Source organism: Ceratocystis lukuohia (assembly GCF_044167205.1).
Source record: "Ceratocystis lukuohia strain C4212 chromosome Unknown Supercontig1_pilon, whole genome shotgun sequence".
NCBI lineage: Eukaryota > Fungi > Ascomycota > Sordariomycetes > Microascales > Ceratocystidaceae > Ceratocystis > Ceratocystis lukuohia.
In genome coordinates, this window is record NW_027263520.1 from 2609927 (window position 1) to 2626027 (window position 16101).

At 48.8% G+C, this 16101-nt stretch overlaps 4 protein-coding genes across 4 annotated transcripts; all 4 read right to left on the minus strand.

Annotated features, from left to right (window-relative positions):
* Nucleotides 1-124: 124 nt before the first annotated feature.
* Nucleotides 125-1933, minus strand: HOO65_010662 (Disintegrin and metalloproteinase domain-containing protein B; the record flags this gene model as incomplete). Its single annotated transcript, XM_070999773.1, has 1 exon — nt 125-1933. One exon carries the CDS (start codon nt 1931-1933, stop codon nt 125-127), a length of 1809 nt encoding a protein of 602 aa, XP_070862484.1.
* Nucleotides 1934-5565: 3632 nt separating this feature from the next.
* Nucleotides 5566-8420, minus strand: HOO65_010663 (Acetyl-coenzyme A synthetase; the record flags this gene model as incomplete). Its single annotated transcript, XM_071005410.1, has 5 exons — nt 5566-5631; nt 5686-7520; nt 7667-7693; nt 8210-8233; nt 8297-8420. 5 exons carry the CDS (start codon nt 8418-8420, stop codon nt 5566-5568), a joined length of 2076 nt encoding a protein of 691 aa, XP_070862485.1.
* A 4630-nt stretch (nt 8421-13050) lies between these two features.
* On the minus strand, nt 13051-14297 carry HOO65_010664 (Replication factor C subunit 5; the record flags this gene model as incomplete). Its single annotated transcript, XM_071005909.1, has 3 exons — nt 13051-13408; nt 13502-14093; nt 14207-14297. The coding sequence occupies 3 exons, from the start codon at nt 14295-14297 to the stop codon at nt 13051-13053; spliced, it is 1041 nt and encodes a 346-aa protein (XP_070862486.1).
* Nucleotides 14298-14734: 437 nt separating this feature from the next.
* On the minus strand, nt 14735-15612 carry HOO65_010665 (mitochondrial 54S ribosomal protein uL16m; the record flags this gene model as incomplete). The annotated part of the gene is made up of 3 exons (XM_071006089.1): nt 14735-14916; nt 14993-15134; nt 15190-15612. The coding sequence occupies 3 exons, from the start codon at nt 15610-15612 to the stop codon at nt 14735-14737; spliced, it is 747 nt and encodes a 248-aa protein (XP_070862487.1).
* Between the last annotated feature and the right edge of the window lie 489 nt (nt 15613-16101).

A 16101-nucleotide genomic window follows, 5' to 3' on the forward strand; every position in this document is an offset into this window, starting at 1 on the left:
AAAGCAAAAAAAGATAAAATAAAATAAAACGTACAATGAAACTTTGTGTTATGCGTTCATCAGGGTCATAAGAGAACAAAAAAAAAAGCAAATAAAGGGTATTTTTTAGAGGCCTGCTCGCCCTTTACCCATATCGCACCGCAGGCATATACTGTGGTACGACGGCGCCACTCGAACTATATGCCATGGGTGCCGGATGCGGGTGGATCGCCATTTGGCTCATCGGCATGGAATGGCCATGGTTGTTTGCCATGCGGCGGCTAGCGGCAATGCGACGACGCCGGCGGATTGATGTACACAACGACCAAATAAACATGAGCACGATCAAGCCACCAACACTAGCAATCACCGGGATGAGTATGTGCTTGTTGCGCTGGAAGAAGTTACGCAATTCCCTAGTCATCGACTGGCCATTGCAGGCGCCGTTACGACATAGACCGCCCGAGCCACAGGGTGTGCCGTCCAGGTATGTCTGGGCGAATTGTACGCAGACTCCGCTGCGCAGACGTGGCGATGTGCACTGCATTTGGCAACTATTTGACTGGCCGCAGGAACGCGTATCGTTGCTATTGGTATTGGTACTAGATCCCATCATGGCCTTGCACTGCTGGTCGCGAGAAGTGCACTGGCCGCTGGCACATCGGAGGTTCGTTCCGCAAGAGGTGCCATCATCAGAAAACACGTTTGGGGGGCAAGTGGCAATCGTACCATTGCAAACCTCTTCCGGGTCACAGGGACCCGTACTAGGACGGCATACGGTTCCTGACGAAGCAAGTCGGCAGTCATCTGTGCAGCAGTCCTCGTTTGAAGGGTCGCACTCAGAATTAGTAGTGAACCGACATGTGTTGGGATCGCAACAACTATTTCCTCCGCAGCCTGTTTCTCCACCACAGTCACAGTCTTCGCCAGTCTCAACAATACCATTACCGCATTGAGCACCGGTAATTGTCGGTACATTTCGGTTGTTGGTCAGACAGTCAGTCTTGACAGCGGAGCGGCCAATGGCAGAGCAGATGTTTCCGATACTGCAGGGAGAAAACTCAGTGATGCCGCTACCAGTTGAGGGGCTCATAATATACGCTCCACCCGCATCACAAGTGCTAGAGCTAAGAGGACAGCATCTAGATGTTTCGTCAAGGTTCTGGGCACACGCATCAGCTGTGCAGTCATGAACAGCGCCAAACGTGTGGCCAATCTCGTGCGCCATAACCTGCCACTCGGTGCTAGTCCGGACAATGACATTGGTTGAGGCCACAGTTTCGTTGCTCCCGCCATTTGAGGTTGATCCTGAGAGACAAACCTGGCCCAGCCAAGCCAAACCAACGGCTGTACCAGTGTTGCAAGTGGTGAGCAAAGACCAGAATGCATTTGTGTCGATAAACTGGCCGCGCCATGCAGAAAACTGGTTCAGACGAGTGGAAATGTCAACCGACGAGCTGCAAGGAACGTTCCACGGCACGGAAGGGTTTGTTGTAGTCGGGCAGCTACTTTCGGTGACGGTGAGATTTTGGATACCAAGAGAAATGTTGAACCTACTCTCGTATATGGCAGAAGCGGAGTTTATTTGTCGGATGACGTTGGTGCGCATGTCAGATTCGTTCTCAAACTGCTGGTGGTACATACAGTCAGTGGCAATACCAATAAGAGCAACCCGCCTGCTTGAGAAGCAGCCAGTCGTTGAGCCAATTGAGTTGACCAAATTGACGCCAGCACCATTGTTTCCTGTTTGGCCGTTATCCATCTGGCGCCCGAAAATGAAACGGGCAGAGAGACTATGTAGACTAGTTTCTTCATGATAGTTGTCAATGTTGAGAGGATCAAACTCAGAATTAGGGCGCAAGGCATCGGCACCACACCCATTTACAGACAAATCGCGTCTCAGTTCATGACCTGGTGCATCAGCAATAATACTTGAGTCTTTCCACAAGACCATGACGTCTTTCGGGTCTTGGCTGCCGATTTCAACATCAGGATCCAAGTGAAGCTTCGTTCTCCGGTAATCTTTGAGACTATGAATGTGATGGTGGTCACCGTCTACACGAAACGCGCCCTCGAATATGGGATCTTTCCCATCGCGGTGAAAAGTGATGCGGGCCCAACCAGCCTGTGTCCACATAGACGAACCTTTGTGCTGGATAAAAGCATGCCCCTTAAAGACTTTGAAATCCGTCCGTTCTATAGGCTCTGTATGCGATATTTGACCATCCTGATCAAGGTGCGTAATGTGTAGCGTTTCGTGCAGAATATCGTGATTAGGCTCTAGGGCAAGCCGCACCCTTTGTTTATTTACAACGAAATTTAAATCGAAGTGGGAATAAGCGTGGATATGACGTGATGGCGTCCCGATTAACGGGTCCTCTAGAACGTACACATGACGAATTGGATTTCTGTCGATAGAATGCGCTATTGTATAGGCAAGCACGTGTCAGAAATCAAGGACAAAATAGCAGGGGAAAAAGAAATAATAACCAAGTGTGCGCAAAAAAGGAGTAATAAACTAACCAAATGTTGAATGTAGCAGTGCTAAGCCAGCAACAGCGATTTTAAATAAATTGCATGAAACCATAACTTGTGCGTAAAGAGTCGATGATAATAATGAATGATACCCTCCCTCAAAAAGAAGTCTCGTGTGTAAAGGTAGGTAAGGAGACAGAGACGAAGAGCAGTAGAATCCTCAGAATATTGAAACACACAAACTTGGAAGGCGTCGTGCCAAGTTTGCGGATGGATATACGAGGAATATAAGATTATGCGGTTGGAAACAAGACGATCAAGTTAAATATGCTGCGCTAGGGTACTGTAGAGCGCGAACTATAAAAAAAATATTAAAAAAAAGGGTAGACGAGGCTCCTTGAAGCGAGCAAACGTATCGTAGCGACTGATCAAGAGCAGACGATAGAACGACTTGATGGTAATTCCAAAAAAAGAGAGGAAAAAAGTGACTAGCAGGAAGAGCGCTTTATAAAGCCACAAGACAAAGGGGGAAGGGGATCAGCGAGGGTGTAAGCTCTGAAAAAGTGCAAAGTGCAATTATCGCCAAGACACCTGGCGGGATAAGGAAGAGAAGTGTACAGTGTGCGAGTTGTGCATGCATGCGTGTAAATGTGTGTATAGTAGCAGGGCAATGCCAATAAAGTGCTGGGCAGCCAATAAGACAGGCGGCGTTGGCGGCGGCGGCTTAGTCTTGTCTACCTAGCCCAGCTTAAGGAGAAAAGAGAGACAGAAAGGGAGCCGCACAAGGACAACACAGGCCCGAAAGAAGAAAAGCCAAGCAAAGACGCGCAATTGTTTAAAGTCTGGGTAGCAAAAGTTTGAAAGCAGAGCTGCAGCTTGCTGCACTGCGCGCTGCACGGCGAGACGAGACGAGAAGATAAAGGTGGAGATGGACTTTCGAATATTGGGTTCCCGCAGGGCCGAAAGCAGAATGATCACAAATCAAAGCGTAGTTAGGTCAAGCCAGGGAGGGAGGGATACGACGGGGTGTGACGAGGATTGCACTTAATGTGGCGATGCAGAAAGAAAGAGCATTTCGGGGGGGTCGAGCGATAGGACGGTAGTGGTGGAAGACGAGGGCAGGAAGATGTCGTCGCTGTAGTTTGTTTGGTGGTAATAAGACAAGGAAGAAGAAATATCAGTAGAAAGTATAGAAGGTAAATAGAAACAGAAGAGAAATATAGAATAAGAAAAAAGAAAACTGGCCACAGCGTCCAGCGCGAACAAAAAGGTCTTAACAGATCCGAAAGCGAGATTTGAAAATAAAGTAATTTAGATTTGGGATTTTGGTTTGCGGTGCAACGGAGCTGCTGGCCTAAACTCTAACATAAAAAAGCATGTCCGCAGTGCAAGTAGGCTGTAGAGCTTAAGCTGAGACGGACGAGCAGCCAAAGGAGCGAGAAGGGCGGGTCGATATCAGGCACTTTAATGCTTGTCTGCCAGCAACGAAGCTGAGCGCTGATTCTGGCGACGATGATGTTCAGGAGAAAAAGAGGATTATATTGAAGTGAGGGGAAGACATAGAAAGGTACGAAAAAATTTGCAAAGGCCTTCTTTCCCCTTTGTCTTGGAGGTCTTGAGAAAGCAACTACCGTATGGTGTTTTTGACAATGGAAAAATAAGGAAAAAGCCAAGATTAAGAAGGAACTCAGGGCAGTAGAAGGCCACAAGGCAGGCGCAACTGCGATTAGATTCCGGGCTATTTCTGTTCTGCTCTTCCCTTTTTGTTCATTCAAGTCTTGGACAGTTTCTTTGTCCAGTATTCATCTTGTTTCGACGCTGTTTCGCAATCATCGCCAACCCTTGTCTTCATATAAAGTCCGAACCAACAAGAGTCACCGTGAAGGCAGAGACAGCAAAGACCGCTAACCTGCCTTTGCTTTGCCGTCCCGTCCACTAAAAAAAAGGGACTTGGGTCTTCGTATGGCCTCTCTCTACTTGGTTCCATCCTAACTTGCTCAAATTCCTACACGTTCCTTAGTTGTCATTTTTTTTCTGGTCGAAGCATCCCTTTCTTGATGGTCGGAGGTTGGTAAGACCTCTCATCATCCTGTTCCTTTAGCGCTGCCCTGATCTGGGCTTTTTCAATCCCTTGGAAGGCTCATAAGAGGTTACCACATAAGGGTTATAATACACAGTATAGGGTTATGGCTATGATACTGGCTATTATTAAGTTGCTATTCAACTGTAAATTCCAGGCCCCTGTCAAGCAAGTTTATACGACCGCTGCAACCTGAGCCTGCAACAGCCTTCCTGTCCAGATTATGGCATGAGAAGCTGACAAGTCTGGCTTTTCTTGGCTTTGTCTTGGCTGCTTAGGAGAGTACGTCATACGCCGACCTAATACCCATGAATGTAGATGTGACAGTCTAATCACAGTTCTCATTAAGCCTGACGATGGGGTTGTTTGTTTGTACATTTTACATTTCTTTTCATTTTGCTTGGCTGCTACGCAAGTTTTTGTGTCTTCCCTTTCCAGCCCTCCCGGGTAGGTTTAGGAGGGGAGACAGCCGCAGACGTCAGTAGACGTGCCTAGCGATTGCAAATCCTACCAAGGTTCTCCAAGGCTCTCCGCCTAAATCATAATTTATGGCCCCGTGATAACAACTAGTTTAGTAATGGAATGGGGCCGGCGAGATGGCCGGGCGGCAACTTTTCTTTTTCCTTTTTACCCGTATAGAAGGGTTGGAAAGGAAGTGGCTGTGGCTACGAAGGCATTCGCCCTGCGGACATGTATGATCAGCTCCTTAGCTTACCTTGGCTTATAGTGTGCGGCATCCTATATAGCCCAATAGCAGCGTGGGTTAACACCGCACGTGACACATGGCATAATAAGGGGATCAAGTTGGCGGGGTATAATGAGCTAATGGCAAAAGAGACAAAACGTTATCATTAATAACATGTATAATAAAAAAGCAACAAGAAATATAAATACCAAAAAAACCAAGATGTAGAAACCCAAATATACATGAACACGCTTGTAGACATAGACACACAGAGACACCTAGACATTCACAGACACCAACAAGCCCGCGCTGTGACGCGGGACTTCATCCAACCTCCATTTCTCCCCTAAGCCCTCTTCCGAGAAGCGGCAACAATACCAATAATCTTGCTTACGACAGTAGGGTCAGAGAGCTATAGACAGAGTTAGTATAGTGCCTTAAAAAAAAGGATAGATTGGAGACTTACTGTGCTCATATCACCGAGCTGGTCTTCCTCACCAGCTAGAACCTTGCGTAGGATACGGCGCATGATCTTACCCGAGCGGGTTTTGGGCAAGTCTGGCACCACAAAGACTGCTTTGGGGGAGGCAAAAGGCCCGATACTTCTGCGCACTTGCTGGACTAGCTCCTTACGCAGTGCCTCGTATGTTTCGTGATTGTCCTTTTCCTTAAGAGCGACAAAGGCCGTGACAGCCTGTCCAGTCAGCTCGTCTGCAACACCAACGACTGCGGCTTCGGCCACAGTGTGATGCTCAAGCAGCGACGCTTCAATCTCGGCCGTGGACAGGCGGTGACCTGACACGTTGACTACATCGTCGACACGACCGCGGATCCAGTAGAAACCGTCGTGATCACGGCCCGCACCATCACCGGTGAAGTAGTAGCCTGGGTAGACGTTCAAGTATGTGTCCATGTAGCGCTTATGAGCGCCCCAGACAGTGCGTGCCATGCTGGGCCACGCCTGCTTGAAGCAAAGCACACCCTCAACATCATTGCCTTTGATCTCAACACCAGTCACGGGGTCGATCAAAACAGCATCGATGCCGAAGAAGGGGAGAGATGCACTGCCGGGCTTGGTAGGTGTGACGCCAGCCAACGGGGTAATGACGTTGGAGCCGGTCTCAGTTTGCCAGTAGGTATCGACAACCTGTGCTTCCCCATGGCCGACGACATCGTGGTACCACTTCCACACCTCGGAAGCAATAGGCTCACCGACAGAGCCAAGAACACGAAGGCTCTTCATGGGCTTGTTAACGAATTCGTCGCCGGCGCGCTTGAGAAGTCGCAGGGCAGTAGGGGCGACGTAGAATTGGGTAATCTCATGCTTCTCAACAATCTCCCAATAGCGGGAGAAGCTGGGGTAGGCAGGAGTACCCTCGAAAACAACAGTGGTTACACCTAGCAGGAGAGGAGCATAGACCACGTAAGTATGGCCAGTAATCCAGCCCACGTCGCCACCACAGAAATAGCGGTCGCCGGGGTGAATGTCAAAGACATACTTGCCAGTAGCGGCAGCACCAACTAGGTAGCCGCCAGTAGAGTGCATGACGCCCTTGGGCTTGCCGGTAGAGCCGGATGTGTAGAGCAAGAACAACGGGTCCTCTGAGTTCATGGGTTCGGGAGCACAGTAGGCAGGCCACTTCTCGGCCTCCTCATGCCACCACAGATCGCGGCCGGCAGTCCAGGGGATATCAGAGCCAGTTCGCTTGTAGACCAGCACGTTGGTAACACCAGGGCAGTGGACAAGAGCCTCATCGACAATTTTCTTGTTGGCGACAACCTTGCCACCACGACGGCCCTCGTCAGTGGTGATGACAACCTTGCAGTTGGCGTCATTGATGCGGTCGCGTAGCGAGTCGGCCGAGAAGCCGGCAAACACGACGGAGTGGATTGCGCCAATGCGTGCACAGGCCATCAGAGCAACGACAGCCTCGGGGATCATGGGCAAGTAGATGGCGACGTTGTCGCCCTTGCGCACACCCATTTGCTTCAACACACCGGCCACGCGGCACACCTCACGGAGCAGTTCACCATAGGTCACATTGCGGCCATCAGTGGGCTCATCGGCCTCATAGATGATGGCAACCTTGTCGGGGTTTGCAAAGGCATGGCGATCAACGGCGTTGTAGCAGGCATTGGTTTGGCCCTCCAGGAACCAGGCGCTGTCACCGTCTTTCAAGCTACCTGAGTAGACAGTTTGGAAATCACGTGACCAAGACAGGAGCTCGCGCGCCTTTTCGCCCCAGAACTTCTTAGGGTTTTCAATGGACTCTTTGTGCATACGCATGTACTCCTCCATACCTAGAAAATGGGCAGGTTAGTCATTTGTGATTTTGACAAGTGTTGGCAGCTGTTTGGAGTGGCATAATTTGACATGGGAGTTAAAGTCTCCAGAAACCGGAGCACGCCAAAATCAGGACCAGGGGAAAAAATGGGCCTCAGCTTACCATTGATGTGGGGCTTTCCGGGATGTTCTATAATGTAGCGGGCGCATTTGTTAGCTTGAGATTTTCTATGGACAAAGTTTTGGCATTTGTTTTTTTTTTCTTGTTTTTGCTTGGCCTTTGTTGGTGCTCTGCCGTTGCAGGGAAAGGAGATGGAGCGAGACAGGGGGTTGTGATTTTTTTTTTTTTTGGTTGTTCTTGTGTTGAAAATGGCCACACTGTCACAATTACAATCATGGACATGGCCGTTGCCTCATCAGCCCAGATGGCAATGCAATGATGCTGGCAGTGGCTTGATTTTGCTGTTGCGGTGACTAGGGTGTAGGTGCAGTGTGTCTCTCTTGTGCTCTTTCTCCCTTCTTGTCTAGCCCTTGAGTGGCCTGCTAGTGACAGATTGCAGAGCTTGATCTGTGCGTCCAAAGGCCAAGGACCAGGCTAGAAATTCTGTTGGCCTGCGTTGCATTGCAGGCCATGGCGCGGCACTGGCCTCGCTTGATGATTTGTTGGTGGGATGTGTGCACTGAAAGGGTTGTTTTGTTGACTTACTAGCAAGCATGCCGGCAGGAGGGTCTATAAAGCAAAGTTAGAATGAGACAGCCACAGAGCTGGTTGTTTTGTTTGGTTCTAACTTACGGTGAGTCTCGACATTATGGGCTTCAATAACAACCGGCGAAGTGCCTCCAGATGAAGACGCGGCAGCTAATGATTCCGGCGCCGGAATAGCGGAAGCAGGCACAGGGGCTGACACGGCGGCCATTGTGGGAAGTGATGAGGAAGGGAAGATGGATAGCGTAGTAGATACGGGAGGGAGATATGACGAGAAAGCAGCTGTCTTGTACACAACAGAAAAGACGCGAGCTGAGGAAATAAGATGTATTGCAAAGAGAATGAAGAACAGGACGGTATTAGGAAGAGTTGTATGTAGAAGATAATAACGTAGGCACAGTTGCAGATGGGGATAGCGTCTTTGTTATATAATAAGCCCGAGGAACGGAAGAAAGACGAATAATCAGAGGCTACAAAGAAGAATCAGAAGAATAAATAAAATAGAAGTAGAAGAGAAAGGTAGCTTAGCTTCTAGCAAGTCAGCAATCTCAGGCATGGGAGAAACTGGGCTGGTGGGACTACTTAAGTAAGAAATCCAAAAGGGACGGGAGAGAGCAAGACAAGCAGAAAAGGGTAAAAAGGGAAGGTGAATAAATCAATAAAATAGGCGGAATAAATCGAGGCCAAGTAACAAGAACAGAGCAGAGCAGAGCAGAGCAGAGCAGAGGACAGGACAGGACAGGACAGGACAGGGTAAGGGCGAGCTCGGTTGTGGTGTGAAGTTGTTGGTGAGAATTAAGCATGCAATGCGTGTGAATTGTTGGCAGCGGGGGGAGGGGGAAGAGGGGCAGAAGGCAATATAGTGGGAGGGCTATGCTAGGCCGCCGCATAGCTTCTAGGTAGCGCCACTAAAGAGGGTGCCATTATAGGGCCTGTGTAAGGGCTTTACAGGGCTTTACAGGGCTTTACAGGGCTTTACAGGGCTTTACAGGGCTGGTACAGGCAGCACATTGCTGTTACCCGACACCAACCTGGTGGAATCTCGACTAAAAGTCTAAGTCTTTAGTTCATGCGGCCCTCTCTCCACTCCCTCCTTAGAGCTGCTCTTCCTCCATTCATTCCTCTATAATAAAGATGTAAGAAGCTTTCTGCTTGGCTTCCTTTACCCCAATAAAAACGTGACGGGGCTTGGCGTGACTTGGTGTAAGTCATGGAAGTGACAAGTTAGGCTTGGCCTGCCTTGACCTTTTGGAGGTTGAGCGCCTTCATTCGCAATTCACATCGCATAGTTGCCTTTACTGACTAGCCTATCTTCAGCCAACTCCGTATCTTCCACTTCTCAGCGATCCTTTACACCGAAGCCCATCCCGATGGGGCTTACCGGAAATCAGTTCATCACCCTCTCATGCGAGTCTTTCATCTATAGTCGCATTGCTCCTCTTTTCCTATTGCAAAGAGAACCTGAAAGCCTTTGTGACTTGGTCAATGAACATGAAATTTGAAATGTAAATGCAATGGCCATGATGAATGTAATGTGACTCCACCTCTGAGCCGGCTTGGCTTTCATCACACAGTCCGATCTCGCCCTTGGAAGGGCTCAACCCTCTAGACTTTGCTTTTTGGCTTGTTTGCTTTACTTCCGTCATGCTGTCATTTCCATACACTTCTTTTCCTTTCCTGACACCCGAGTCCGAGGTTCTTGATCGGGAACAAGCACAAAAAAGAGAAACATGGCCAAGCTTAGTCCCCCCTCCCATCTCTCTCTTCCCCAGACCCAGGCCTAAGCCAAATACTTTCCTCCCCGAATCCGGCAAGCAAGATACGGCGGGAAGGATCTCAGCGAGTATGAAAGAACTAGTACCGACTGTTGTCAGTTATCGGATAGCTTGTAACAAGCCCTGGCCTTCCTTCAACCTTTCCTCCCCCTTCTCTAGCCCGAAAAATCTGCTGTGCCCTTCCCGACGGACAGCTTCGGCCTTGGAGGTCTTTGGAGTAGTGTGGGAAAACGCTAGTAGGCGACCTAATCAGCACTCCATCCCGAGACTTGTCCGGGAGACTGCGAGCTTAGCACGCAAAGCCTTGAGGAGCGCAGGAAAAAGCTAGGACACGGACAAGCAAGGCAAAGTAAATGGCATACTTAGAAGGTAACCATTGTTCCAGCCCGTTGGTACATACTTGCATCCAGAAACCTCTGTGCCAAGCCCTATACTTATATCGATATGTAAGTACTATTCAAACCTGCGCAGCTGTGTCATATATGGATAAGTACCTTTGTAGCAATGGTACATCGGCAGTCGATGCTACAGTACTTGCAGCCATGTGAGCTATCTGATGTTCCCTGGTGTCTTCTCCAGAATTCCAGATAACCTCTTTCTAGGGCCAATCAAGGGTTGCCTTTTACAACCTTTCCGCAATTGATGCAGTTCTTTGTCTTTCCTTCTGTTTTCCTGTAGTCTCACTGGATTGCATCATCGCATGCCCTTGTCCTCGCTATATTTCCGGCTTGGTCCCCCTCATCTCCCCCCCCTCAGTCACAGCCAAGACTCTAACTTGGTAAATACAGTTTCTTCCAACACACCATGACGACGGCGGTTGACCACTTCTGTGGACGAGACACGTGCGACTACCCCCTGCCTCCAGCCCCGACTTCACAATGCAAACCCTCGTGATCTCACCGTGTCGGAGAAAAGAAAAGGTCTAGAAAAGATAAGAAGGGAAAAGTGTATCTTGACGTGTCATACGTGTTCTATGAGGGTGATGGTGGTGAGCATGTAACCCTGCTGGCATCTCCAACGAACCCTAGATGTTCCGTTCTAACAGGACCCACATTCCCTTTCTGGACCTGTCTCCAATTCCTTCTTTGGAGAACTCGCTGCATTATAATAACCAGCAGACTAAAAAAAATGGTGGCTGCCTTCACTGAAGGACGAACGGAAGAAGTTTTCTGCTAAGGCCAACGAAAACCTGCATTTATTCGCGAATTTATTGCCAATCCTTTTCTGTTTACTTTGCTTTCATGTGGCCATCGTGCAGTGATCCTCTTCTAGGATACCTAGCTCAGCTCAGTAAGATGAGGAGGTTATGTGCACATTTACTGTATAATAAAGGCTAGATGATATATTACGCAAGCCAAGAGAAAACGGAGGCAAGAGTGAATGTCCAAGTATTGTAGCATTGGGCGACCGGCAGCAGGAGGGCGTCATTGCTGTAATGTTTATCATTGCTGGTTATCTGGAAATGTCACCGTCAATGTTTGCCAATGTTGGTGTCTGAGCAGACGAAAGATAAGTATTTTGTCTGTAATAGAGGATGAAAGGAACCAACGTGGGCGTGGATTCATAGTGGGATTGACTCTATGTCCTAACCCAGCCATAATAAGCCGAGCCTGGCGTTTCCCAACCTAAATGAAAAAGACAAAAAAACGAAGGGCGCGAAAAGGACGAACGGAAGACTTTTATTTATTTATTTATTTTATTTATTTTTTTTTAGCTTGTATAGTTAGTGTCCAACTCCATCTGGATTGGTCGGATCGGGACTTGGGTAAACAAAAACAAGCTAGCTGCATAATACCAAAGGACAAACAAAGCTTTGGAGGGAATTAGAGCTTAGTTTATTGGTTGAAATAAGAGTAAGGTCCGCAGCCACAGTCACAACCGCATCAGCCACATCCACAGCCACACCTGAAGTTCAACAGAATCCATTTCAAGCTTTCCCCTGTGATTTGCATCACAACAAGTGCAAAAAGTCGCCCACCCGGATACGGAGAGCCAGATACAGCGCAATATGTTGGAGAACATCCCCCCCAAAAAAAAAAAAGAAGCCGAGAGAACTCCATGTATCGTCAGTATCTCGGGAATCTGATTTTGGTTTGTTTGACCTGAGTCAAGCCAAGCCAAGCCAAGCCAAGTCTCACTCACTCACGTGCTCCTTATTTGTTTGTTATCTTGGTGCAGGACGCTGTATACTGAAAGGAGACAGACTGTGAGAAACTCATGCAACATGGTTCACAAGTGAACAAGCTCAAACCGACATACAGGTTTTCATACAAACAAATGCTTGGGTGTATAGAAAACTCCCACCCGAAGCTCTCAACATTTGACAAGAACTTGTGGACCCTGGTGTTAATGCAGTTGGCTGGGCTTGAGCTTTGCGCTGGCTGCTCTTTGAATTCCCCAACAAAGGATTAAAAAAGGAAAAATAGGCAAAAACAAGAGAACCGAAACCCATCAATGCGTCTCCTAACACACAGACAACAAAGTCAGATGCAGAACCGCTGGTGCAACTGAAAACTTTCTTCTTCCTGCCCCCTACGGTTGACGCCCGGTTAACACCTCACTCTCCTCTGAACTTGCCCTGGGCTGCAGATGAACTCGGACCACCCCCAACCATGGTCCCTCTACAGTAGATGAAGCCGTCGTTTTGCTTCTTCTCCTCCCTATTCTATTGCTCGTTGGAAGCCCAGCCTCCTCTTTGTCTGCCACGTTGATGCCTGAAACGCATGTCTTTGTTTTCCTTAGGCCAAGCTGTTACAGAGAACCACGCCTAGCAATGATCGGCGTTACTATAACAATGAGGCTCTTTCAGCCGCCCAGAGCCGCAGTCGCAACTTGCACATCATTTGGTGAATTAAACACATGTGGGAAAGAAAGAGCAACTAATTTCGGTTCTCGTGTGAAGCAAGGTGCAAATGAGAAAAAAAAATCTTATCCCAAGACCAACTAAATATGTCCCTTAAACGCCGTGTAGTGTAAATCAACCATCTATCAAACACAGGAATCTTGGTGTCTCGTCTCAGTCTCTTAGTCTGAGTTTCGCTCCTGCTTCCCCGGCACTGTCCCATTCTACAGCCCCATGTCCATTAGATAAGTCTCTAGAATTCGCATAAACTTGGCCACAAAGGCCTCTAGGTGGAAGATAACCTTGGTGCCTGTCTTGATGCGGTGCTCATAAAACGCTGACCAGCGGATGACATCTGCTTTGAGCGCATCGTCAATTTGCGCTACTAGCTTGAATGTCAAGCTCTTGAGAATTGTTGTGGCCGGAATGCAATGGGAGAGAAGATCGTACAGTTGTGCTCGCACCGCCAGAATGCGTTGCGGCGTGTGCTCCTCCATGATTTGCTTGGAGATTTGAGAGATAAGCGATTCCCAATCTAGAGGGGGAATGGGCGTGGTGTCGGTTATGTTGTCACTGTTCTCGCTGGTTAGCATATTACAGAGAGAATTCGAATGCACAGAGTATGAGAGAGGCAAAGAACCACCAAAGAATCTCGCTACAAGTAAACCTACGCACCTTTGGGCATGTACAGCTTCGTACATCAACAACGCTCGCCGCAAGTTCCGTCCGCTCTCCTGTGCTATGCGCTTATACAGCCCCGGCAGCACAGGCCACGATTCGCGTTGTGCTGAAGCTGCCAGGACGGAGCAAATCTCCTCATGTGACGGTGCTGCTACGCGAACTAGCAGTGTTCGGGAGCGGATGGGTGCAATGATGTTGGCTGTCGAGTTGGCAAGCAGGATTAGCCGTAGGTTGGGCGAGTATTTTTCCATTGTGCGACGGAGCGCCGCTTGCGCATCGCGCGTCAGCTGATCGGCCTCGTTGATCACGACAACCTTGAACTTCTGCTTGGCTCCTTGGTCAACCTGCTGCGTCTGCGCTACCTCTTTCAACAGGTCTTGGATCACTACACGGTCGTAATTGCCGACATCGGACGGCGTGATTTCCAGATGGTAAACCGATGCAACTATGTTGAACTCAAGCTTACGGTTGCTGCTGGTCTGGAATACTCGTGCGTCAATCTTGATCTTCTCCACACCAGGTCCGTATAATTCTTTAAGCGTCGCAACGATGCGTGTCTTTTTGCCTGCACCCGAAGGGCCATATACTAGAATATGAGGGAAGTCGCCGCTTTGAGCCTGAGTTTCCAGCAACAAAAATAGTTAGTTGGAGTTTGGTACATTGGGTCGAGTTGGACCCCTCGCAAACAGTTGGAATAACTTGCCAGTGAGCGAAGCCGACTTGACAGCTCGGGATGGTATGTGAGGCCATCAAGTGTCCGAGGACGGTGCTTATCAACAATTAGCGCCATGATTCAGCAGGGTATCGCGTATGTGAGCTTGAATATAAGGGCTGGTAGTTCTTAGTGATGTTGCAACGCCAGACGATGTGGGCAACTTGGCTTGAAGCTGTATTGTGTACACCAGAAGCCCTTTTTCTTTTTTCAATTGTACACAAGCATGCCTTAGACGCGTCTAGCTCTTGGCTTCACGCGTATAGTGGCTACAGGGATAATTAGCGCCACATCTACTAAATTGCAGCTTTAATATGGACCACTTGAATCACACTATATAATACATCATAACATGAAGTCGAAAGCTAACGTCCCAGTTATATAAAAAAAACATGGTGATACACATCGCCTAAGCCGAGAAAGAAAAGAACTATAATACAGAATAATGACCAGATGCAGACTCTTTGCTGGGCATGGCGAGTATGGGTGATCGAGTTACATCAAAGCGAACTGCTTTACGCAGATGTCGCAGCTGAGGTAGTGGGGCTGTTGGTGGGCGACGTTGAAGACGAGCTGGTGGAAGTGCTATCTTCAAGCTTCTTCCACGGACGCCTAAGGTCCTCCAGAGTTAGGCCGTTTTCTAGCTTGGTCATACCGACTACAGGCGCGGCATCCTTGTGGACTAACTCCCATTGGCCTTTGGATGATGTTAATATACGTGCGCAACATAATTACAAAGAGGGGCGGGCGGAAGGCAGGAAGAAAAAACATACCAGGAAGTTTGCTGCCTGCCAGACGGAAGGCATCTCGAATGACCTTTTCGTGAAGAAGCCCCCTGATTTCGAAGACAATCTGGTTGACTGCCATACGGCAGGCCCAATGGTCAAAACCACCTTTACCCTTACCCATACGAATCTACATAGATTGTTAAACAACGTTTCAATTATGGGTATATAGAATGGGATCTTACCTCGTTACCACTAACGTACACACCAACATTGCAAGCCACTCGTTTGTAAAGTCGGTACTTTGTACCACGCAATCTGTTCTTGATGGTATCCTCGGCGTTCTTTAGTTGTTTGGCGCTAATACGGCGGTGCTTGTCAACCATCCTGAGACCATAGTCGCCCCAAATGACCGTCGTGCCTTTGGTCGAGCCGCCTGTCGCTACACGCGGCCGCCCCTTCATCATTTTCTTGGTGCGATCGATGTTGGGCTCTAGCCAACTCCCCATGAGGGCTGCCGTGGTGGAGATGGCTTGCACGTTGCGACTGGGTAGCAAGGGCGCCATAGCTGCCTTAGCCGCTCCAGCCGTCGCCAGCATGGGCCGGACCGGCGATATTCTTAGCGACTGGAGCGCATTAGTTAGCACTGAAGCCGTACTGAGCCTCATGGTGAAGTATGTCTTTTCACTTTTCGTTGGCGCCTGGATGCCTTAGGGCACGAAGAAAAGGGAGGGATAGCCGATGGCTTCGGTCGTGAGGCCAGGGTTCGGGCAGCAGAATTGGCAATAAGAGAAAAGCGAACACCAATTTACAAAGGTCAAATATCGTGAATCGTCACAAAGCTTGACCAGCAAATGGGCAGTCGCTTGGATTTTCCTAGCCTTATTATTGGCTGGTTCATGGCATCGCTGACCCCACTATAGCCTTGTCTAGTCTGGGCTCCACCCTAGCTAGCGCCACAATTATTGGCACGTGATCAGGCGTCCTGCCTGGTGTAGCCACCAGGAGTTCGGCTTAGTCGTGGTAAATCCTCAAGCAGGGCGAGGCACGCATTGATGACGCGAAACCAATTAAACTCATTTGCGTGTGTTTAGCCCGAAAGCAAACAAAGCAACCAAGCAGAACATTTTATCGACCAGTTTCTGCTTAGTCTTCAA